At 33.2% G+C, this 27598-nt stretch overlaps 1 protein-coding gene across 3 annotated transcripts in view; it reads left to right on the top strand.

The window, feature by feature from the left end:
- Positions 1–27598, top strand: part of LOC141456190 (chaoptin-like) — a 532556-nt gene that overhangs the window by 354754 nt on the left and 150204 nt on the right. For all 3 annotated transcript variants that reach the window (XM_074131931.1, XM_074131933.1, XM_074131932.1), the window contains exon 6: positions 11080–13543. In XM_074131931.1, the coding sequence (XP_073988032.1) occupies positions 11080–13543 (2464 nt within the window). The remainder of the gene's footprint in view (positions 1–11079; positions 13544–27598) is intronic.

Here is a 27598-nt window from a genome sequence, read left to right on the forward strand (position 1 = left end):
ATATGGGGAAACAGAGACCATTCCTATTTTTTTGGAGTCAAATTGTCTCCGGATTGGCAATGCAGTGTTAAATAATATCAATGAAGTATTAATGAAATGATGGGTACTTGCTGATTTGTGCACCTTTTGGCGTTTTATCAACTCTTTTACTCAACTTTGTAAAATGTAGATTAATCCATAAAACTTTAAATTATAAACTACATGTAAAAAAAAAACACATGAGATTTTAGAATCATGAATTCGTTAACCTGAGAAAAACCTTCTTCTATCCTAGGTAACTGTAAATAATAATTATTTAATAATTTTTTTAATAATAATTTAATTATTATTAAATAATAATGAATAATTTCACTTAAATCAATAAATTCAATCTATTGCAGAAAGCTATAATAGATAAACTTACTAACAAATGACTACTAATTATAGTAGCACCTAATCAACAGCAAAGTTATCCACCATTGCCAATTATGGAACTAGAACTAAGTACAATTAAGAGCTACAGGGATGCAAGCTAAGAAATTAGCTGAGTGGTTAGCTCACAATGGATTCCAACGTGGATACCTCGGGCACTTCTTGCGGCTGGCTCTTAGGATTTTCTCTTCCTAGGAGCTCACTGCCTTCTGATGGACAGTGTAGTAAGTTACGAGGGAACACTGTCCGGATGTCGGCAATGCGCTCGAAAAAACTAACACAAAAAATTGATCATTAGTGATTTTAATTTGCTTAATTGAGCCGTTCACTGTATAATTTGATTAACTTCACTTTTTGAAGTGAAGTGTCAAAGCACTTGGTTCAGACATAGCTTTTTATGTTAGTAATAAAGTTCTCAAATAGTAAAGATTTAACACCATTAAACGACAAAAATTGTTTGGCCATTGAATAATAAATAATTTATTTCAGAAGTCATTTTGATTAAGTCAGTGCTCTAATGTAAATCGTTGCAATAATACAACTAAATTTCAGTAGCAGCCGCTAAATGTTAGCGGTTAATTTGTTTGAATTCATATTATTATACAAGGAATTATAAAAAACAATGTACATTTATTATTTTATCGTGCTTCTCCTCTTTTTGTTTTTTAGAATTGTTGTGCAGTGAACAGTTCTAAAATAATACACTTCTAATTCTCGAGTTAATTCTATTTTATAAATTCAATAACCTACTTAACTTTCATTGGGACTACGTTTAGAATTTATTGTCAAAATCACTGAAACGATTACAGCAAAACTTGAGCTCCGTGAGCCTTAACTCAACTTCCTTCTCTTGTACAATAAATGACTAATAATTTTTGTTAACCTATCTTAAATCATTAAAGTTATTTTAACATTTATTTAATAATTATTAACATTTGAAATTAGCACTCGCTAATTACTTCCTATAAAGCTTGCAAACTACGTACTATTGTACAGAAACACCATTACACACAACTCCTTACAACTGTAGTTCCTAACTAGAGTTGGATGTAAATTAACCCCATTGGGATTAATTAACCCCCTAGCATTGCCGTAGATGTTCACACTCTGAGAGTAACTTAGAAAATATTATTATAAAGTATCTTTTAATATTTCCAAAAATATTCCATATTTGAATTCAATAAGTTTTACTTTTTCCTACGGTCTGAGAAAGGTAATGGAGGTAGTATCAAATGTTTTAATTTTTATATTTCATCTGAAAAGTCCAGATTGGAGGTCAAATGAGTCAAAGTGGTTTTTACAAATAAAGAAGAGAGTGGTTTTGTGTGAATTTAGAAAACATCTTAAAAACTCAAAATAACAGATGGATTAAAATTAAAATTTCCACCTTTTGGGGAATAAAATTCCTCAGCCGCAAGTACTGATCACATTTGTATCCCCATCTGGAGTTTTTCTGTTTACATCCCCCTTAACCCTTCAGCCGTCACGTCGGGTCATATTGACCCAGTTCATACTTTCAAGTTTTATATTTCAATATTCCCGCTGCCTGTTGTACGGGCGCGAACCAGCCATTTTGATCCGAGGTGACAGTTTGTGTAGTTCATTTCTTCGTCTTAGTTCATTTCTTAACCCTTGTTGGGACTCTTAGAAAAAATAAGCCAGAAATCCCCACTGCATTTCTGCCATACAAGTCAAGGGAAGCGAACAGCTACCTTTTTGGGTTCACAAAGAAAATTTCTATGGTGTCTTATGTACCCAAAAAATCAAGAGCATTAATTTTGTTATCTACAATGCGTAGCGATAAATCCATTGACAGCGGAACAGGGAACAAAAATAAACCCGAAATTATAACTTTTTACAATGCTACCAAAGGAGGGGTAGACACTAATGACCAACTATGTGCAAATTATTCTGTAGGAAGAAAAACAAATAGATGGCCCACGACCATTTTTTACCACTTACTTAATGTGTCAGACATTAATGCGTATATCAAATATAAAAAACAATGCTCAACGTAAAAATATAAATTTCAAAATGGACCGACGCACCTTCCTCAAAAGTTTGGGGCATCAATTATTGCGAAACGTCATTATCAGAAGGTCGCTGAGCACCGTGATCCCACGGAATTTGAAGGTGAGGATCAATATGTATCTGCAAGAAGAAGGCGCGCACCAACTCTTCCGATTGCAACAAATGAAGAAGACATCCCTAACCCTAAAAAACGAAGAAGATGCCACATATGCCCTAGTACAAGAGACAATAAATATCCTACTTTTTGCAGTAACTGTAAAAATTACATATGTAAGATACACTCAGTAACTATTTGCACTAACTGTAGAAATAATTGTAATTAATTAACTGTTTTAATTAACTGTAAATATTTTCTCTGTTTTTCATTACACGCTAAGCAGCACCTTATTTAGAAATTACATCTTTATGTTATTGATTTTTTTTTTAATTTGTATTTCTGTTTTATTAAAGTATAAATAAATGTTTTGTCTTCGATTTCTATTCCCTATAACATGATATTAGTTAGTTTTTCCTTTTTATTTAATAGTTTTTAATGCTGGGTCAATGTGACCCGAGGTGACGGATCATAGCACTTTACGAAAGGTGACGGCTCAAGGGTTAAACTCAGTTATCGAAGGAAAACATCTTACAATCGTTTGCTACTCGAAAGAACGTAAACTTTCAGAACGGGGCTGAGTTCTGCAGACCAAGAAATCCTTGCAATGAATAATGTTTTTCTAAACGACTATTCTTTTCCTCGGAAGGAGATAATCTGCTCGTATAATCCATAATTACAATTTTTCACCTTCTAAAGAAGTTATGATAATTTGCGTTCAACGCTCACTGATTGCCATCAGAGAGCAGGAATTTAATGCTTAAATTTTTTAGAGAATGTTCTACGACAAACATGATTATTATTATTGAATAAAACTTTCACAATTATTTGTCTGTTTACGAATATGACCTTCCTAACTTTATCTTTATTTTTTATCTTTTCCCTTAATTGAATTCGTTTATTAGTTTCAAGCTTTAGATGGTGAAATTTTTCACTTTATTTTTTTGTGAGCATTTCATTTTGAACACCAAATTCTAAAAGTAAATATTTTCCATGAAATATGTTTGTTGAAGGTCCATTAAATATTCTCTGAAAACTCCAGTTTCGAAATCAGAAAACGCGTATTTTGTTTCTTTGCTCATAAATTTACAATGAGTTGGTTGTTGACCAGGTTAATATTAGCAGTATATTTGTAATATTTTACCAGGAGTAGTATTTAATTGTATTTAGGTTCACTTAACCGTCATTAGGATTGAAATGTTTTAAAAGAATACTTTTTAAAGCTGAAAGTATTTAATTCATACTTTTCTTTCACTATAATTAAAATATTTTACGATTTTTTTTACCGGTTGTTAATATCAGGTGTCACACATAAATTACACTTTATGTATATAGTAAAATTCAAAGCCTTATGCATCAAATATTGTTATATTCGCTCCCTTTCTTACATTTTGTGTGCTCTTTCAATATTAATTATATCGGCCTTAAGAGCAAAGATTATAAGACGTTATTGTTATAAGTTATCATCACGATCAGCGACTTAGTACAAATACAGGTTGGTATTATCGCGATACAACAGACGCACCTAATTAATTGGTAGAAATCCTTGAAATGGTGTAAATTGATTGGTGGTGAAGTTTTTGAATAAAATTAGCTTGTAGCTGAACCCTTAGCGGGTAGGTAAAAGATTTACTTGGAGGATGGTAGGTGTCCAACTCAGATGGCGAGGTTCCAGAGATTGCATTCTCTGGAATAAATGTATTAGTGGGCGCTTTGATGCTATTCAAAAACCTGTCCTCTGTGCTCACCTGATCTGTCTGGATTATATCCTCTAAGAAGACTTCAACAAGAGATTTGCAACTTAAATTCTTCTACCACCAAGGAACTCTCCTGATTCTTCAATGTGTTTAATCAATACAACGATAAGACAGCTGATTGTCTTATTTTTAACGATTATTAATGTGCACATGTTATTTAGTATTATTGGACGATTTCCTGTTTCAACAAATGTAAACATTACGGATGTTTTAAAGATTTCTGTTTGAGATTGATTCAATGAAGCGTAAATAAAATTCAATTAAATAAACGCAGAACACTGTCTTGAACTTTGATATTTTCAGATTTACTTTTGGAGCTTTTAATTAAAAGAATTGGTGTAAATTATGATTAAAAAAACAAAAATGATCATGTAAGACTAGTATATTTGGATTCATTAAAATAAATCGGGCTATTATTTGGATTTGAGTTATTTGTATTCAGGATATTTTCCAAACAGAAAACTTTGCTAACATTGTCCTTATCCATACAAGTATGTTACATAACTAATGTAGTACATACTCGTATTTACAATGTGCACATCAATACATGCGTATACATGTTTGCGGGTGATGTGCATGATCATCATGAAAGATACTTGCAACAGTTCCATTACATATAATTAACAGCTGTAATGATGTTGATATATTTAGATGCACACATGCACAATCCGCATATTGAAACTGACTATTATGGCATGCAATAAATAATTGCTAAACATCCATCCTATTTTAGTGGTGCATTGTGTTGGACACGTTATATTAATTTAATTGACTTTCAACAATCAAATCTTTTCCTTTATGAGAAAATGACAAAAGAAAATAATTAATTAGCTTACAATTAATATTAATTTTGGAATTATTGAATCTCACTGCGCAATTATAATTGAGCCGTTCACTGCACTAATCGATTAACTTCACTTTTTGAAACATCTTACATTTAAGTGTCAAAGCACTTGGTTCAGCCATAGCTTTTTATATTTATAATAAATTTCCCAAATAATAAAGATTTACACCATTAAACATTTTTTGGCCATTGAATAACAAATAATTTTATTTCAGAAGCTATTTTGATAAACTCAATGCTCTAATGTAAATCGTTGCAATAATTCAACTGAAATTCAGTAGCAGGCATTGAATGATAACGGTAAATTTATTTGAATTTAAATTATAAAAAATAATGTACATTATTTGAATTGAAAATAATGTACATTATTATTGCCACGAAAATTCCAAACATTATTATTATTATTATTAATTAATATTATTAACCTTTGCCAAAATACAGTACATAGAGAGCACCTCTCGACATCTGGGTCTCTCTTGTAACCAAGGTCTATAATTCAGGAAAAGTAACTCACCCCTCAGTTTGCAAAACCAACGCAGATCACGCAATTCCAGATGATTAAAAAAAGACATTGTAGTCAAATCTCTATGTTCAGAAATCAATGCACGATTTACAGCCTCCCCATGGCGGGCGGCCTCGATTTGAGATACAAGCCCAAAGAGAGAGTGTCGTTCCAACTAAGTAACTATCTAAGGATCCAGAACAATTTAAATTGTAAAGACGAGATAGGGAGTGTTTAAACCAGAATGCATTTCTTTTTATCTTAGGAAGACGAAAATCATGCATCGATAAGACTTTAAGGCTGGAAACATAGTGGAGCGGCGATGATAGTTGCTTCAAATCAAAGAGACCGGCAAGCAGCGAGCAAAGAGTCGCATGCACATATGGTGAAGAGTTTAGTCGCGTTCTTCTTTCGATGAGACATGATGGAGGAATTATTACTAACATATATGAAAATTCTTCCTTGAAAATTTGGTATTTATAGCAGCTAGAAGTAGGAGCTGCAGTGTTCATGAAACAAACAGGACCTAGACATGAACTTGGTGAATTCCATCACTTGTACCAACAACTTCGGGAGCGTCCTGGCAAGTTTCATGCGTATTTTCAAAAGTCTATTCCAAAATTTGATTCATACTAACCAGTGTTGAAGGCATGTTAATAAAAAAAAGGACGAATTTCAATGTTAACCCCATTAATCCTGCCCAATTCCTTATCCAACACAAATCGGTTGTGATGTAGAGGATCCTTTCGGTCTCACAGAGGTTTCTTTAAAAAAAACTACACCAATAAATGCAGCAATATCCATGTTAACCTTGAAAATTGAACGCGATGAGAGCTAAGAAATCAAACATGTCACAACGCGTTGCTCTACGCACTCTTGGTAGCGTTGCTCTATCTTCGCTTTGCTCCCCACTATGCACGGTCCCATATGCTAACTTTTGTTTGATTTCGCCGCTTTGCTCTTCGCTATCATCGCCGCTTTGCTCGCCGCTCCACTATGTTTCCAGCCTAACAAAGTACATAATTAATTATCATTTAATTTCTTTACGAACTTTTTTTTCTCATAAATGGGACCTTTTTTTTTTAATTTCCTTGTATGATTATAGAACATTTATTTATTAATTGTGTTCAGACAGAGTAGAGTCAGCATGCGGGATTAAGCAGAATCGCATTATCAATTAAGCTTAGTAAACAAAATTAAGGTATGCCTATTTTTTCCGGCGAGCTTTACGTCCAACTACCGATTAGGGCTGGCGGATGGTGGCAGATAGCAAACCTACTTTACTGTAAAATTATCGCATTAAGCGGCTAACAAAAAATCCAAGGCCTTGACCAAGAATCGTTCCCAGTACCGCAATACAACTTAGCTTGGCATTTTAACGCCTCTATCCGCTCGGCATCGGCCCGCTACTTCATTAGTTTTGATGTAGACAGCACCTGTCACATTGTGCAAAAATGCGTTTCAAAATTTTTTATAAAAAATTGCAAAAACGGATCGTACCGAGGCAACCTTCTTAAAGTAATCCAGATACATTGGATTCAATGGCTGAATCAATCGCTTGAAGTGAGAATTGAGTCGATAGTTTTCAGATTTAAATCCATTAAACTATTTCTTAAAGTGCCTGATTCTGTTTTTATAAAATAATAATTATTTTTTTAAATTTAAATATTCTGCTAATTATCTTTATTAAATGATTCACTAAAGACAAAAAGAAGTAAAGACAAAATACATGCAAACCTCGAGAGTCCAGTCGCGTGGAGAAGGACAAATCCAGATAAGCAATCACAACTTCCCAATGTGCAGTGATTTTAAATATCTAGGGTCACTTTTTACAAACAATAATGACATAACCGCAGAAATAAAGGCGAGAATAGTGACCGGAAACAGATGCCTCTTCGCTATTCAAAAGGTTTTGCGGTTTAAGGATTTGTCCCGCAAGGCTAAGATAAATAGCCTATAAAACAATAATCAGACCCATCATCACATACGCCAGCGAAACGTGCTCAGCAAAGAAAGTGAAAAGATACTCGGGGTTTGGAAAAGAAAAAATATTAAGAAAGATATTTGGCCCGAAGTGCGAGAATGAAGACTGGAAAATCAGGAAGAACCACGAATTGATGGAATTGTTTGGAGAACTAAACATAGTCGCCCAAATAAAGAAGGGAAAATTGAGATGGTTGGGACACGTGGAGAGGATGCCTGCGGGTAGGGTGTCCCGAAAACTATTAAATGAAAACCCAGGAGGCAGAAGAATTCGAGGGCGCCCTCGACTTAGATGGCTGGATGATCTGGAGGAAGACCTTCTTCGGGCTGGAGTTAGAAGATGGCGCCTTAAGGCCGCAGACCGGAGTGGATGGGGGGCAGCTTGTTGAGGAGGTCCAGGTCCTACTCTAAGGACTGTTGCACCAGATATTATTATTTCCGTTTTATTAGGTAATTTAATTTCTTAACATTTATTTCTGTACAAGTTATGTTGAGTGAATTTCAGACTAGCCATTATTTATAGTGAACATGTAATTCCATAACTTTTTTTTTGTTTTTAACAGCGATTCAAATCATACGTTAATTAACGAATTTTAAAAGTGGCCAGAGAGCTGTTGATGTACAACACAGTAGATGAGGGGGTATTCCGACTCCCCTAGGTTCTAACCAATGTAATTGACTGGACGATGTCTGGGTTTGACAGTTTACTGTCCGGCCCATTAAATTGCAAGTAGCTAAGGCAACGCCATCTGTCGGCCATTGGCTCTAATAGAAAACATCAACTAGATGGCCATTAAATCTATCTAAATTACTTTCTTTTAGCTTCAACATTATTAGCTCCGCTTTATTGGGGCAAACAACTTTGTTTTTTTGTCATTATTTATTTTTTATTTTATTAAGCATAAAAATATTGATCTTTTAGAGATAATGGGTAACTCTAAAGAGAGATGAATTTCTCAAAGCTTATTTTATCTTAAACTTAAATAATTAAAATTCATAATCCAGTTAAATAGATAAAAGGTTTAATTTTTGTTCGCCCTTAGTACAATGATGGCAGCTCACGTCACCTTTGAAAATTAAAAAAATTAATTAACTTTTATTTTTAAATTTACACCAGCTATTATTGTCTCAAGTAAATTAGGGTGTTACGATTAGCCGTAGAGCTACCAAAATGTTTATTCAATTTGTTGGTTTTCTTACTATTATTGCTAGATTAACTTAATTAAAAAGTACAATAAAGAATTTATTGACTTCAATTAGAATAATGAGCACATCGCTTGAATATCTGGTGTTATTGCCGCTAATTGCAATCCATATCTTTCTCAGCATCCAATTTGCTTCTTTTTGTTTTTGTTGCACAGTTCTGCTGTCGCAAAAGGCTCTAACTATTTTATAATTGCACTCTTGGAAACTGCAGGATGCAATCCAACTAATTGGATTTAAAAAAAAAAAATATCTCTACTACTAAAGTTTTTATTTGAATGTTGAATCTGTGCAAGATAAATATCAATTGTTCATGTTCCTTAATTATTATAAAAGGACAAATGATCGATTTTTTAGGGAGGACAAGGAACAGCTTTCTTACTTCCTTAATTAAAAATTTTCATCATTCTTAACTGCTCGTCAAATAATTTTTTGGCAATAATGTCAGATGTTTCTTTAAATACATCAAAGATATCAGTGTCCTCTTTGTAAGTTAATTGGTAAAATTTTCAAACCTTTCAAAATTATTTTTACTTGATTGATGAATGAATCCAAGTTGAAATTTTTATTTTAATTATTTCTATTCTATCTGTAGTTATCAGAAAGGCAACATTGAGATTTTGTATTAATAAAACTAAACTTTTAGCTCATTCAACTCAGTTAGATATATCAGCAAGTTATGCAAGTTGGTATTCATAAATCTTAAATCTGAGACGCATTCTTTAATTTTTTCTCAATTCTCAATTCTTTGAGACGCATTAATAAAGATTCTTTTTCAGAGTAAAAAAGTTAAAACTCCTTCTCTCTTCGGAAATAATCTGAAAGAGAACTATTATACAGGTATACTGTATACTCCATTAGTGAGGGAGGCTGCTGAATTAGATAGAATTGCTGAAATGCATCGTACAAAAACAGTGTAATAGTTATTTATTTAACAAGTGTGGAAAGTAGTATTTTTCATAGACAGGGTTTGCACGCACGAGCGAGCGAAGCGAGGTGAGTGCAAGTGCAAATTGCCGAGTGTGAGGAAAATACTTTACCCTCGAGTTAAATATTATAATTTTTCTGCAACCATTAGGGTTATTAACTAAAAAAAAAAAAACTAAACAGGAATCACTAGAATCCATTTTAAATTTCTATAAGGTAACATTATAACCTTTTTAACTGTTATAATTAAAAATATCTAATTATTTATTAAAATATTATTTTTATTTCTATATTCCTTTCAATTTTTATTTTATTTTTTTAATATTCGTTTTTTAATTATTTAGATAAAATAAATTTAAATAAGCTTATTAAGTTTTACAGAAAATATTTAATAACAAAACTTCTTATATCAAGGAAGACAATAAAGTTGTTTCACTCACTAGTGCGGAAAGTGGCACTAATGGGAATTTTTCCCCACTAGTGAGGTAAAGTTGGGCATTACACAGCTAATTTTAATTGAGTAATGAGAAGATTCCTACAAGGTTACAGAAAAATGACATTTTTATAATAATAATAATAATAATAAGGGAAGGGATTAGCTATGAGGTTAGCATACTGGACTCCCACGCGGAGGTCCCGGGTTCGAATCCAGCAGCTGACCCTTAGATTTTCTCTTCCTAGGAGCTTCTTACAGCTCACTGTCCGGTGATGGACAGTGTTGTCTGTAACGAGAGAACACTGTCCGGAGGCCGGCAGTGCACTGGAAAAAGCTCCGGGCGCTAATGACCTCAGCTGTTGATGCGCAAAAAAAAAAAATAATAATAATAATAATAATAAATACAGGGGAAGGGTTAAGCTGAGTGGTTAGTGATTTACTGGATACCAATTCGGAGATCACGGGTTCGAATCCAGCTGCTGGCTCGTGGATTTTCTCTTCCTAGTAGCTTCTAGCTCACTGACCGGTGATGGACAGTGTTGCCTTTACCGAGAGAACACTGTCCGGAGGCCAACACAACATTTTGCTTATACCAACTGGCAATATTGTCTTTCAGTCCAATGTTTATGTAACGCTATTTAATAATTAAAAAATTCTTCGCTTGTTAGTAATAAAGGTACCTCTAAATAAAATAAACCTCATTCCTCATACAGCTTTTTTTAATTATGAGATTACGAGGAATGCTTGGAAATCATTAGACTAATCGATGTTTTGGGGGGGGAATAAAAAATTTAACAGATTTTGTTTTTCCTTGGTCATATTACTTGCTTTCCTTAATTCTGACCCAGGAATGTATAATAATATTTTTTATTCTGTTCTTTTCTGTTACAGTAACAGTCTGACCACAGTTGATGGTGACTGGGGCAGTGCCGCTCAATCCTTGACGAACATGTACCTCGGAGAGAACCACTTAACCGATGTAGAGGGTTTAGGAGTCTTTCAGCGTCTTTCATTGTTAAATTTGGAACGTAATCAAATTAGAACTCTACAAAATGCTAAATTACCTCCTTCATTGCATACACTCAAACTATCAAATAATCTATTAAATCAATTCCCATGGGAATTCTTAGATAGTGGTAGCAGAATATCTTGGCTGTATTTAAGAGATAACTTCATAAATACGATACCATTGTACAATTTTAAAAATCGAAAGAAAATAGATAAATTAGACCTGGGTGAAAACTCCATTGGACAAGTATCCCAGTTACTGTTCAACGGAACTCTTCAAGTGCGAGACCTGAATCTTGAATTAAACAAGTTAGTTAGTGTTAAGGGAGGTGTTTTTAAAGGGACAGAACTTGGTAGAGTTTATCTTTCACAGAATAGATTGAAATCAATATCTGAAGAAACTTTTGCTGGCGTTGAAAATACATTAGAATATCTTGATATAGGAGGCAATCAATTGCAGATTGTGCCAAAAGCTTTGACAAGGCTCAAGAAATTAAAATATTTGTACATACCGTCAAATAATATCTCCAGAATAGATAATGAAACATTCGATAATTTCAGTTCTACCTTAAGTGCTCTATCACTTTCTGATAATCTATTAGAATCGATTCCATACGAATCGTTGGCTGCTTGTCGAAAATTATCTCATTTGAATTTGGGCTATAATCATATTATGCAAATAACTGAAGAAGATTTCTATGGTTTAGAATCATTGGACACACTTTTATTAATGAATAACAGAATTGTGGAATTACCAGCCAACACATTTAGACATACGCCCAAATTACGTGAACTTTCTTTATCGTTTAATAAAATCAGCGCAATCGACATGGAAGCTTTTGTCGATGTGGAGGAAAGTTTAGAAAGTTTGGAAATGAGTTTTGGCTTGTACCAAGAGGAATTCCCAGAAGTATATTTAAAGCCTTTGAAGTCCTTAGTATGGTTAGCTTTAGACAATAATAATTTAAGATCTATTGCTCAGAGTTCTTTATATTCATTCAAAAATTTACAATACTTAAACTTGGATGGCAATCGTTTAGCTCATATACCAGCTGGCGTGTTTCTTCCTAGTGTGCACAGAGAATTAAGGGACATCCGCATATCATATAATCATTTGTTATCAGTAAATCCGCATACATTTGCGTACCTTCCAGAATTACAATCAATCGTATTAAGTGGTAATCAAATAAGAGCGTTAAAAACCAACGCTTTCAGAAGTCTTCCGTCCAAATTGTCCATCATTCTTTCTGATAACAAGATAAAAACAATATCACCGAGAACGTTCAACGATATCTCAACATTGGTTCGCTTGGATTTACAATCAAACGAACTGCACGATTTTTCTCTCAGCGCGTTTCATAACGTTACAGCGCCATATTTACCACTTAATTTAAATTTATCAAACAATCTCATTACAACATTATTAGTGGCGGACACCATGCGACCAGTATGTATTCATACCATTGATCTGACCCATAATCGGATAAGCACAGTACCAAAGGATTTTTTCGAAGCTATTCATCACACGTTAATTAAAGTTTACTTAGGTTACAATCATATCAGTAAACTGGATGAAGCCGCGTTTGGTGAACTAGCGTCACTTCAAGCTCTAGCGCTACAGCATAACTCAATAGTGACGTTGAGGAAACGTGGTTTTGCTGGACTTGGCAACCTACAAATCTTGGACATCAGTCACAATCATATCGAACAGTTACATATGGAACAGTTCAAGACACTGCCACATCTAAGAATAATCGATTTGTCTTTCAATCATTTAAGAAGCATACCAAGAGATGCTTTTCAGAATACAAAATTAGAAAGAGTAGATTTATCAAATAATGAATTTGTAGTCGTTCCAAGTGGAGCACTAGGAGAAGTTGGTTTTACGTTAAGACTGCTAGACATGTCTTACAATCAAATCGAGCATGTTGACGCGACAATGTTTCCAGAAACACCGTTACTTACCGGTTTGAATTTATGTTACAATAAGTTGGCCAACCTAGCGGATAATGTGTTTGATCCGTTAACTGGCTTACTACGTCTTGAACTATGTGGCAATAAACTAAGAACAAATTATAAAACCTTATTGAACCGTTTAAGTTCATTAAGAGAACTGAATCTTGGAGAAGTTGGGCTGAGATCTTTGCCAGCGTTACCACAACTTAGACATCTAGTTACATTGAATCTGTCCTCAAACGCTCTGACAGATCTCTCTTCAGGTGCGCTCATGTCCATAACAAACTTACGTACATTGCTGGTCTCCAAGTGTCGACTAGCGGCTGTGCCTCAAGTTTGGACTCGGCTACCATTGCTCAGACATCTGGAACTCACATACAACCCATTAAGGGTGAGTAAATCTCTTTATATTATTAATTTATTATTGTCATTGGTGCATTTTCTAAAAATTGAAAATAGTTGAATAGAACTTTGACTTCTGGGGGAATAGAGTGGTGTAGGTCGAAGATCGAAGAGTGCAGGGATTAGAGGACAGATAGCTTTTCGATAGTAAGTAGTTCACAAAAGTTTATAATTTTTTAAGCAGTTTAAACGACTGCCTTGTTTATAAAAACAAAGTAAAGGTAAATTGGGCACTTCGTTTAATTTGCTATTTTTTACATAGCTAATTCAGATTTTTGTCTTATTCTCCAATTCCTTTACCCATCACGATTAAATAATTTTAGATAAAAAATCGTTGAACGAGTAGACACTGCAATTCTTTCTCCTTATCTAGATCCTGTAACAGCATGCCTTGCACTCCAATCACACCTAAATCTTCTCGAGCCTTGGCTGCAAAAGTGGAGAATCAAAGTGAATGAATTGAAATCTAAATACATAGTATTCACCTTAAACAAGAAAACTCTCCCTTCCACAATACTTCTGAACTAATCACTAACCAAGTGCGATATCTCGGACTACATCTTGACAAACGACTAACTTGGAACCCCCACACGAGACTCAAACGAATTGACCTCAATCTGAGGTATAAAATGTTGAAAAGACTTCTCGACAAATGTACAAAACTGACCCTGAGGAACAAAAGAAAACTATACACCACTCTACTTGCCCCAATATGGACGTACGGAATACAGCTCTACGGAAGCGCCAAAAAATCGAACATCAACCGACTTCAAACCTTACAGTCTAAAATCCTGAGAACAATAGTTAACGCTCCCTTCTACGTCTCCAATCATACTATATACTCTGATCTAAATATTCCTCTCGTTTCTGAAATAGCACAATCTCGCTACATAAAACTCCACAAACTCCACTCAAATCTGCACAGTCATTACAATCCTCTGATCCACAACATGTCTACTACAACACTTCCTTCAAATCCACAGCGCAGACTAAAGCGGCGGTGGCCACGCAACCATCTCAACACATAACGCCGACATCCTAGAATGGTTGCTGTGTAAGGTTGCCAACGTGGCGATCTAAGGCTTCCATCACTAGATGGTCGTCGTTCACTCCAATCACGTCCTTGCCGCACATGCATGTGCGCGTATATGTATGGATATATATATATATATATATATATGCGTGCATGTGTATTTACGCTATCCCTTATCACTCATCTCTTTTGCTTATTGTACTTCATACAGTTGCAAAATAAATAAGAAAAAGAACAAATTAAGAAAAAGAAAAACGTGTTTTCGAAAAAATGTTAAAGTACTCGGAAAAATAATCCAAATTTACTTTCAGAGGAACGATTTTATTCAAATCTAGAATTCTAGATTGAAGGTTTTTTTAATTCTAGAAATTTAAAATGTTTTGCCTCAACTGTAGCTTATTTATTCTCTTTGATTGTAGGCCCAACTTTTTTAGCGTATTTTCTGTTAAACTTTAAAATTGTTGCCTCTAATTTCCCTTGCTGGAGGACGTAATGATAGAATTATTCGTTGAAGAGACGATGAAAAAGGAAAACAAAAAATGCAATGTTTACTTATTTTGTTATTTTTATTGATTTCCGTTATTTAATAACGCATCCATATTTTGCATAACACATGTACAAGGTTGTAAAATTGGAACTAATAATTTTGAATTTTCAATCATTTAAATGATTTTAAAAAATATTTTTTTCACTATTTTTTGGTAATTATTTATAGGCAGATGCAGACATAAAACACAGAATAACGTAATCATATAAGTGAAGAAAAGTTTTAGCAATTAGAATCAATCAAATACAGACTTAGTTATCCTATAGATGAAAAATATGTCTAGGATGAAATAAATCTCTTAGCAAACGCATTCAAATAGTTAAGGTAGTTACAATTTTCACGTAGTAGCTGATTTTAATAGTTGCTATTATCAACAAAATGATGTTAGAGTTACGGAAATCGTACTGTACATTATAACAATAATTTACACTAGCTGTACCCGACCACGCGTTAGTGTGGCTCAGTCCATAGCGAAGCAGCCGCAGATCTATTCGGGTAATGGCATTCCCAATTGATTATGAAATTTGTTCGCGACTTTTAAAGGCAAATCTTCAATCATTATCAATGGGGGAAAAATTAAAAAAAAAAAAAAAAAATTTAATAGTATTTTTCCGAGAAATAATTACCAAAAACAATTAGATAATCTCATCGGTGTGTGAAGTAGACGGGCTGTAGCTGATGACAAAGTGACACCGTAAGCCACTCCCTCACCAATAAAAGCATAGTTATCCAGTACATAAAATGGTGCTCTTTCACTTTCATTCACGGATCCGGATTTTACTTTCTTTAACTTCAGGAAAATATTTCATTAACTTTTTTGATTCTGCATTGCATTAGAAGTAAGAAACCGGAAATATAATGTTCAAAACAGGTTTATTTTGGACATTTTTACGATATCAATTTTTATTGCATTATTCGATAATTTATCAAATACCTATGGGGGAAAATTAGTAAATAAAAAATTAAATACGAGTATTTTTCTTAGAAATAATTACTAAAAACGATTGGCTAATCTCATTGGCGAACGGGATGTGTGAAGTAGGCGGGCTGTAGCTGATGACGTATTGACACCTAAGCCACACCCCCACAAATAAAAGCATAGTTATCCAGTACATAAAATGGTGCTCTTTCACTTTCATTCATGGATCTGGGTTTTTCTTTCTTTTACTTCAGGAAAATATTTCATTAACTTTTTTAATTCTGCATTGCATTAGAAGTAAGAAACCGGAAATATAATGTTCAAAACAGGTTTATTTTGGACATTTTTACGATATCAATTTTTATTGCATTATTCGATAATTTATCAAATACCTATGGGGGAAAATTAGTAAATAAAAAATTAAATACGAGTATTTTTCTTAGAAATAATTACTAAAAACGATTGGCTAATCTCATTGGCGAACGGGATGTGTGAAGTAGGCGGGCTGTAGCTGATGACGTATTGACACCTAAGCCACACCCCCACAAATAAAAGCATAGTTATCCAGTACATAAAATGGTGCTCTTTCACTTTCATTCATGGATCTGGGTTTTTCTTTCTTTTACTTCAGGAAAATATTTCATTAACTTTTTTAATTCTGCATTGCATTAGAAGTAAGAAACCGGAAATATAATGTTCAAAACAGGTTTATTTTGGACATTTTTACGATATCAATTTTTATTGCATTATTCGATAATTTATCAAATACCTATGGGGGAAAATTAGTAAATAAAAAATTAAATACGAGTATTTTTCTTAGAAATAATTACTAAAAACGATTGGCTAATCTCATTGGCGAACGGGATGTGTGAAGTAGGCGGGCTGTAGCTGATGACGTATTGACACCTAAGCCACACCCCCACAAATAAAAGCATAGTTATCCAGTACATAAAATGGTGCTCTTTCACTTTCATTCATGGATCTGGGTTTTTCTTTCTTTTACTTCAGGAAAATATTTCATTAACTTTTTTAATTCTGCATTGCATTAGAAGTAAGAAACCGGAAATATAATGTTCAAAACAGGTTTATTTTGGACATTTTTACGATATCAATTTTTATTGCATTATTCGATAATTTATCAAATACCTATAGGGGAAAAATTAGTAAAAAAAAAAATTAAATACGAGTATTTTTCTTAGAAATAATTACTAAAAACGATTGGCTAATCTCATTGGCGAACGGGATGTGTGAAGTAGGCGGGCTGTAGCTGATGACGTATTGACACCTAAGCCACACCCCCACAAATAAAAGCACAGTTATCCAGTACATAAAATGGTGCTCTTTCACTTTCATTCATGGATCTGGGTTTTTCTTTCTTTTACTTCAGGAAAATATTTCATTAACTTTTTTAATTCTGCATTGCATTAGAAGTAAGAAACCGGAAATATAATGTTCAAAACAGGTTTATTTTGGACATTTTTACGATATCAATTTTTATTGCATTATTCGATAATTTATCAAATACCTATAGGGGAAAAATTAGTAAAAAAAAAAATTAAATACGAGTATTTTTCTTAGAAATAATTACTAAAAACGATTGGCTAATCTCATTGGCGAACGGGATGTGTGAAGTAGGCGGGCTGTAGCTGATGACGTATTGACACCTAAGCCACACCCCCACAAATAAAAGCACAGTTATCCAGTACATAAAATGGTGCTCTTTCACTTTCATTCATGGATCTGGGTTTTTCTTTCTTTTACTTCAGGAAAATATTTCATTAACTTTTTTAATTCTGCATTGCATTAGAAGTAAGAAACCGGAAATATAATGTTCAAAACAGGTTTATTTTGGACATTTTTACGATATCAATTTTTATTGCATTATTCGATAATTTATCAAATACCTATAGGGGAAAAATTAGTAAAAAAAAAAAATTAAATACGAGTATTTTTCTTAGAAATAATTACTAAAAACGATTGGCTAATCTCATTGGCGAACGGGATGTGTGAAGTAGGCGGGCTGTAGCTGATGACGTATTGACACCTAAGCCACACCCCCACAAATAAAAGCACAGTTATCCAGTACATAAAATGGTGCTCTTTCACTTTCATTCATGGATCTGGGTTTTTCTTTCTTTTACTTCAGGAAAATATTTCATTAACTTTTTTAATTCTGCATTGCATTAGAAGTATGAAGCCGGAAATATAATGTTCAAAACATGTTTATTTTGGATATTTTTACGATATCAATTTTTATTGCATTATTCGATAATTTATTAAATACCTATGGGGGAAAATTAGTAAAAAAAATTTAAATAATATTTTTCAGTATTGCAGAAACGCCCCCGTGTCGATATAACGCCATCAGATATTTCTTGATAGACGTGTTATATCGACTCGGGGGGCGATTCAATGGCCACCTCGTTCACCGGATTTGACACCTATGGACTATTTCCTTTGGGGATACCTGAAAAACAAGGTGATTATCCATAACTTTTTTCTTTCTTTTCTTATTTCTGCTTACCTAAAAGCATTTCTAAATCTAGGTGCATCAGAATCAAGTCGGGATTGCATCTATAGATGAACTAAAACAGAGAATAATAGATGCCTGTAACTCGGTTAAATTCGAATCTATTTCTTTGGCAGAAAGGGACAATTGGCTGGAAAGAGCATGTCTATGCATCTCTAATGGTGGATGCCATTTCGAGCATGATCTCTAATATTAATGAGGGGTAAAATTTATAATAAGATAGTACTTTTCTTCTTATTCAATCAAAACACCGTTATAGCATATTGAAGTTTCTTATAAGAATCATGTTTTCATTCATAACTTCTGAAATTTCGCTCACAGTTAAAAACCGCTCAAGTAAATTTTTCTTAAAAAAAATAGAGGAATCTATTTCTTAAATAAAAACCATACCTCCCCATCTGAAAAAATAAAGTTGGTGCCTGTATCTCGCTTCTGGAAGCACCGAAAAAAAAATTTACTAATTAAATTTGCATTTCTAACAAAAAACAAAATTCATATTCTTGACACAGCTACAGAAAGCCTTCCCTCATGAACTATTCCTAATTAAGTCATTAAAATCGATGGAACGTCTGGAAGTCTAAATCAAGAAAGATTTTTTATATTAATCAGCCTGGGGCTTAATATTCCGAAATTTGCGGAGAAAACCACAGATTTAAGTCCAGCATCATTGAAAGAGTAAATAGAAACTAATTCGTAAACTTTTAAAATCCGATTCATTAAGTGATTGTGAGTTAGTAATGGCCTCTTATACTAAAATATGGTGATTAACAACTACCCTTAATGTAGAAGTTAGTTTAAAATTAAAACTGTTGTTTTAGTCAGTCTAAATGACGTCGGTCTAACAATATTAATTTAATACTTCTTAAAACCACTAGCAGCCCCTATATGATGAACTATTATATTTTATATATTTATTGCACCATTCTTATTTATAATATATATTTATAATTTGGTAATTCCAAAATTATTACAGACCATTCTTATATAAAACCAATGAAATTATGTTGTAAACATAATTTCAGAAACATTATCATTAAAAAATTGGTTATGTTATATCCAGGACGCGGCGTGAGCTGGCCTTGATTGAGGGGTGCCACTGCAATAAAATATAAATTATTAACATGGAAATAAATAAAAAATGTATAAATTTATTCATTTTGTTATGAAGAATGAACCGGTCGCTACGCCAACACTATCTGGGAATTCAAATGAAGCGTAAATATCTTCTAGCCCACAAAAGAAATACTCGTTTAAAACCTGTGGTCCAGAACTAGGTTCACAAGTATTTATGAAGGATCCTCACATATCCCTAATTAAAACACGATTTTCTACAAACTGGACTAGCTTTTCTTTTAACGCCTATAAATATTTTTTAGTTGCAGAACTGGAAAACATTCAAAAGCATCACTTTTGTGTGAAGCTTAACATTTTAGTACTAATAAGTATCCACAAGAAATAAATTATTTAAGAAATTTTAGGATTAAATGATAGGATTACGTGTACACTGATTAAAGTGAAATTTATAGAAAATCATTCGTGATTATTCGAAAAAATAATTAAAAATTCTATTAATTACACGTTATATTTTATGATTATTTATGATCTCTGAACCTAGTACATTTCAACAAGCAGCAGTCTGGTAGAAAAAAGGTGTGGCCTTGGGTTTTGTAAGTTATGAACGTTCTAGCTTCTGATTGGCTATTCCAAACGCCCATATTTTACATGTTTAACCCTACAATCTGATTGGTTAGTTATTAATAGACTAATTTTACATAGAAAAATGTAGTGTAGATTTTTTGTACTAATTTTTCTTCCATAGGTATTTCAGTAATTATCAGATTATGCAGTAAAAATTCTATATGAAAATAATTATTCAAATGTAGACATACTATTGGTTTTTCTTATTCGTAATGCATAAGGTGGAAGGGGAATTCGGTAGTTTTTTACGATTTTAAGAAAAGAGAAAAACAATATTTTCTTATATTTAGGTCAGGAGAATTAGGTAATGTTAATATGGCGGGTTGCCTTTTAATGAAAAGTAGTTTCATGAAAATTATTGAATAAACGTTTAGTTCAAGAGGTGGTTAGCACTTCAATTTTGGATTCTACGTAATCCGAGGAGCAATGAACGATTCCACAGGTTCCCGTAATGGGCAAACACCCTAAATTCTTCAATACAACTATCTGACCAGAGACCTTGAACTTGATCGCCTCACACCCTGATCAGTAAGAGTTCATTGGAAACAGCTTCTTCTTCCTCACAAACTCTGCTAAAAAGTCCCATTACATGAGTCAAATTGCCCTGCAAGGAATCAACCATGAAACTCTGCAAGACACTTCCTAACAAAATAGCATTTTAGTTGCCTTGACAATGAACTAACGTCAAACATCAGCATGCCAAGTTTAAAAAAAAAAAAAAATCGTTAGAACCGTTTACGAGAATATTTCAAGAAGTAGAGGGAAAAGTAAAATAGTGTTTTTGGTTGAGAGACTTTAAACGGTAAGTTGTAATCGAGACCCATCGGTGTTCGCTAACGAGTTATAAAATTTGAGCTTCTTGTTCTTTACTTAATTCGCTAATCGCTAATTTCTGTGGAAAAACTCAACTCATCATCAAAAATTTGGTAGAGGAAGTAATAGGTTTTTCATTTAATCAAAATATAAGTTTATTTTGAACTGATATTTTTGTTTTGAAAGGTGCTCAACATCGAAGGTCCTTTGCACCTGAACTATACCGGAGAATAGACACTTTACTATTTTACTTGATTTACTTTAATCTAATCTTGTCGAAACTAACCTATTGGTTGCCCTAACTCGTTTTTCCTTCTAGCCTAACTAACTAATGTTGGGGTGGAGTACTCGATATTCCTTGCACCCCATAGAGATCTAGCCTAAATTTTAAAATCACCTATTTACACAAAATTTATATACACACTCATACACTCGTCTTAATAAGTACATTCGTCTTAATACATACATTCATCTTAATAAATACGAACATCCTAATAAATACATTCATCCTGATAAATATATATACATTGAATGGAGTACTCTATATTCCTCTCACTCATTTACAATCTAAACCTATTTACATTCACGCAGCCCATTCATAGGCGTGACAGGGTGACAATCCCGTTCATAGACTCACCCGTCCTAGAATGCAGTGGCTCCCGAGAAAGTGCAGGAAGACAACTGTTTGCCACCCTGCCATGGCTGGATTGGCACCCCTACACCTCTTTCACACTGCCTAACCTACTCCTTCCTAAATTGTTAGTATTATGAAATACTACTAATCCTAACCGTTATTTCTCCTACTACTACATAACTTTTGTAAAATACCGATTTCCATAGGTTTGTATTTTAAAAGCGACCTCACATAGTAAAGTGTCTATTATTATATTGAATTAAAAACCTTAATATCTTTAGGAAATTTTAGTTTTTGTACTCGCTTCGGCGGAACATATACTAAAATTGAACTGATATACCTATACTATTATTATTTTAATCAGAAAAAATTATCTCATAAATTTCCAAAAGTTAAAACATTTTATCGCCGTCAAGTTTTTGAAAATAAGATGTATTACTCTATCCGAAGCTTTTTCTATTTTGGATTATTTTCTTTTTCATTTGAGAAATGTTATTTTAACTATATTTATCCTATTATGTTCGATAAAATTGAAAATCCACATTTTTTGAAGGGAAAAAATTAATTTTATTTTTTTTTTCTTTCATAAGGATTTTAAATTTCATAAAGGAGGGCGCTGGAAAATATAATTCTCAGCATTCAGGCGCCTTTAACCACTTGTTGGCTCTTTTGTATCCTTGTTTTAATAAGAAAAGCAAAGTTTAAAAAAAAAAAAGTATTGGATTTATTTATTAAATAAAGGCCCCCGGGCAAAAGTTTAGACGCACCCCTGATAATGTCTGCATTTCATTCTTTTTGGGGAGTAAACGTGCCTTTAGTTAGTTATATACAAAAAACCTTAATATCTATTCGTTTAGCAATTATTATTGGTTTGCCAATAAGTTCGTTCGGTTTTTATTTTGGTGCAGATTCATTCCGATTTTCTTTTTTTATTTTCGGCGCAAGCGCACAACTCGACTGTTCATTTGAAATATTATGTTAAGTGTAACCTTTCTTTGAATTTCGGTTTAACAAACATTACTATTGTGCTTGCTGCGTAGCTGTAAAGATGGAAGAAAATAAAGTGCATTTTCGTCATATTTTGCTCTATAATTTTAAAAAGGGCAAACGAGCTGCAGAGGCTCATAGAAAGATATGTTGTGTTTATGGTGATGATGTTATTTGAGAAATGTTATTTGATGTTATTATGAACAATTGATTCAACCGCATACTGCTTGCAGTTAACCAAATTGCACAAAACGTCCAGAATTGGCAAATCGCAAAGGTGTCGTCTCCCACCACGACAACGCCAGACCGCATGCGTCATTGACCACTAACAGAAAGCGAGTGCCAAAAGTGGTTTGTCAATTTCTGTTCTCGAGATTTTGGCAGTAATGATGCGCCTCGCTCCGGTCGCCCAACTGAGATTAATTCAGATGATGACAAGGGCGTAATCGATAAAGATCCATGCGAATTGGTGAGAGAGATAGCAATAGCACTTAACATATCATATATGAGCTCCAAAAATCATTTGCGCCGGCTGGGGTACGTTTCTCGGCTCAATGTTTCGGTACCGCATGAATTAACCGAGGCCATCTTAACCACTCGCATATCCATTTGCGATTCGCTGCGGAAACGTTAAGAAAACGACCCATTTTTAAAGCGGTTGGTTACGGGAGATGAAAAATGGATCGTCTAAGATAATGTAGTGCTTAAAAGATCACGGAAGCAATGCAGTGAGCAGCCGTAAACAAGCTCGAAGGCGGAATTACATCCGAAGAAGAGTATGCTCTCCGTATGGTGGGATTATAAAGGTATCATCTATTACGAGCTGTTACCTTCAGGCAAAACAATTGATTCAACCGCATACTGCTTGCAGTTAACCAAATTAGACCATGCAATCCGCACAAAACGTCCAGAATTGGCAAATCGCAAAGGTGTCGTCTCCCACCACGACAACGCCAGACCGCATGCGTCATTGACCACTCGGAATAAACTGCTAGGATGTTTTGCCTCATCCTCCGTATTCACCGGACCTGGCACCTTCTGATTATCATTTATTCCGATAGTTGCAGAACTCTGTGAACGGAAAAACTTTCGATAATGAGAAGACTGTCAAAAAACAGTTTGATTGGTTTTTCGTCGATAAGCCACAGACGTTTTACGAACGTGGTATAATGAAGTTGGTGGAAAGATGGCAAGAAGTCATCAGTAAGAATGGTCAATATATAATTGATTAAAATTTATTCTGCGGATCAAAAAAATTGTTATTTTTTCCACCCTCAAAAACCGAACGAACTTATTTGCCAACCCATACATTCAAATCCTTGGATTATAAAACTTAACATTATAAATCAAGTAATTTGGTTTCTTGTTCCTTTAATTGTGAATATACGAGTACAATCTTCGATATTTGAGGAAACAAGATAAATTATTAAAACTGTCCGGTAGGACAGTTGTATAAGGGTTGACCATCAAAAACTGCACGAAAAAGCGTAACGTTGAAAAACACCCAACTTTGACAATTTTTTTCTCTTTTTCTATAAAAGATAAAATTCCCAAATTTTCTTTAAATCTTACTCCAAACCCTCCTTTATAACTGTAATTTTTTTGCAACCACCCAGATCTAATAGGTTTCGAGAAAAAAGTTGCCGAAAATCAGCAAAAACGGCTTTTTCAAAAAATGTTCTTGTTCTTGTTCGGAAGTTCTTGTTGTTGTTGTTGTTGTTGTTCTTGTTGTTACCTTTTTTGTAAACAACGTAGCGCCTAAACGCATGAACCGATTTTCATGAATGAGGTGTCATTCGATTCAGTATTTTATGTAGATGTGCCTTTTGGGGGTCCCGACGCTGTACATCGAATGGGAGAGGAGTTAGCCCCCTTTATGTAAGGCCCCCTCCAAAATTATTATTACTAATTACTCTGTAAATCTTGGCCCGATTTTGATAAAATTTGGTAGGATGATAGAGTTAGGGCTCCCCTACGTAACATTAATGCGGCGATCAGCTCTTACACTTGTTAAGGGGAAGTATAGCAATCGTTTCAAATTATCGACACGTGAACCGATTTTTATGAATGAAGTGTCATTCGAATCGAAATTTTATACAGATTTGCACTTTAAAAGTCTCGGCACCGTGCCTCATAAGGAGGGGAGTTTGCCCCACCCAAATAAGGCCCTTTCTAAAACTATTATTACCAATATTTCTATAACGCTTAGTCCGATTTTGATAAAATTCAGCTCGAATAAGTGGTTATAGCTCCTCTACGTTGCTGATTCTCTTGCTCCTACTAAGAGGAAGTACTGCAATCGTTTAAATTATCAATGAATGAACCGATTTAAATCAATGAATTGTTCGATTAAAAAATCTTTGCCTCTTTGCCTTTTAGGGAGAAGTACTGCAATCGTAGTTTATTTTTCTTACTCCTCTTAAAAGGAAGTACTGAAATCGCAGTTTAATTTTGCTATTTACGTACAAATACCTTTCTATGTTATTCAAAACGCTTTCTCGAAAAAATTGTTATTGAGGATGGTTTGGGAGCCGCAACTACAATCATTCTTTAAAAAGATCTCTCCAGTGGTAGTTAACACCTTATCAGGTTATAATGATAGAATTGCTTATTCCAAATTTTAAAAAAATCTGTAAAGCAGATATGTAACTTTGTAAAATAGACAAAAAGGAAAATCTATCCAAAAGGTACAAAAATCTCCTTAACAAAAACTTACAGTTTAAAATGTTAAGTATAAGGGTTGATTAAACGCCAAAAGGTACACAAATCAGCGAGTACCCAACATTTCATTGATACTTCATTAATATTTAAGTAATTTTACTGCATTAATTTTCATTAATAAGTTATTTTTTAGAATTTATTAGATATCACAGACCCTTATGCTGGCCACTTCATTTATATTATTTTTTTGTTATAATTATGATAAATCACATATACGTACATGCATGATAAAGTAAAGATAAAGTTAGAGTAGGCTACTGTCTTGAATTCGTCTTACCGAAATATTCGTGAGCACAATTAACACACAGTTAATAACAAGTAGATTATTAAAAAATAATTATTCATTTCTCTATTGTAATTTAATTTAGTCCCCCTAATTTTACTTATAGTTAAATACTGGAATAATTAGCTGTCCTAAAAATATGCATATCTTATTTATTTTATATTACATACATACAACATTGTGGGAAGAACATCTAGATTGAGAATGTAATTGAAGAAAACTATATTTTTTGCGATAAAGCCAGATACTTATTACCTATTATTATAAACGTTTGACTACTTCATAAAATAACAATTACTTTAATCGAAGAATGAACTTAAACCGACGATTTTTATTTAAGAAATAAAAATCAATAAATAAAATAAACAAAATCATTGATGTAAGTTAGTGTAAGCATTTTTTTAAACAAGGTTTTGAATTTTTTAGCCTCATATTTTTATTTTATTTTTTATAACGTTTTTCTTTTTAACCTGTAATTAATAGTTTGATTATTATAAATAACTAGATATTACAGTCAATCTACAGTGCTACTTGAACATATATTTTGTAGACGAAAATGGCCAGCATAAGGGTCTGTGACATCTAATAAATTCTAAAAAATAACTTATTAATGAAAATTAATGCAGTAGAATTACTTAAATATTAATGAAGTATTAATGAAATGTTGGGTACTCGCTGATTTGTGTTCCTTTTGGCGTTTAATCAACCCTTATACTTAACATTTTAAACTGTAAGTTTTTGTTAAGGATAAATAAATATTTAAATTTAAATGAGTTATTCTGTAAACAAAGTTTGTTATTGCAAAGGAGTTAAAATGCCTGCAAGTTTGTATAGAATTCTAGCCTCATTAAGAATGAGGCTTTAAGCTATGTTGGTGAATGATCTTCAGTATCTTCATTCAGAGTAAAATTCATTATTCTCATCTTGAATATGAATAAGATATTCCAAGATTTATCTCATTGAACCTTCCAAGAGCTTCTACCCCATCTAATTGTGTTAAATGAATGCACCAAATCATTTTATTGAATTGCAATTATTTAACCTATTTTTAAAGTAAATTTGGATAATTTATCTTTTATAGTAAAAGAGAAAAAAAAAAAATTGTCAAATTTGGGTGTTTTTCAACGATACGCTTTTTTGTGCAGTTTTTGGCGATCAATCTCTTACGCAACTGTCGGACTACCGGATAGTTTTAAATAAGTGTTTTTCGAAATTTACTTTATTATTATTATTATTATTATTATTAATTTCAACGCTTAAGTGAAATAAAGTTTGTGATCTAGCAGTTATTCTTGTACTTTTTATTATTTGAAAAACTCTTTAATATAGGACTTTGCAACTTCGTTTAGAAATAAAACTTTCCGACGAGCTTGCAGAAAAGTGCTCTTTAAGCTAGGAATTTAGAATTCTTAGCGTAATAATTAACTTACATTACTTCGCAACCTAATATTATTCTAAAATTAAATAACTAATTTATATTTTACATTTTTCTGTTTAGTTCAAATCAGCATACTTATTTTTAAAGTATCAAACAAACCAAAAATGAAAATAAAAATTCTTTGATTTATTTTACTTACATAAGTAATTGTGCTAGAATATAGAATGTATCTTAAAAGTTGTAAATATCTGTAGCGAATGTATTAGCTATATTAAGTTAGAATTTATTTATTGGTTTCCCAAACCAAACCGGTTATAACAGGTCCTTTGAGCATGGGGTGATCGTTTGAGGTGTCACATTGAGTGTGGTTCCTATGGTTAGACTGGGGGTAATCTCAGTGACGTTAAAATCTTTGATGAAGTTACTAGTTCACTTTCACCTATTGGGGTAAACAATGAAACAGTTAAATAACACTAATTTCAAACAATGATGCAAATTAGT

This window comes from Rhodnius prolixus, unplaced genomic scaffold (assembly GCF_049639745.1).
Source record: "Rhodnius prolixus isolate KJV_2025 unplaced genomic scaffold, Rpr scaffold_4, whole genome shotgun sequence".
Classification (NCBI taxonomy): Eukaryota; Metazoa; Arthropoda; class Insecta; order Hemiptera; family Reduviidae; genus Rhodnius; species Rhodnius prolixus.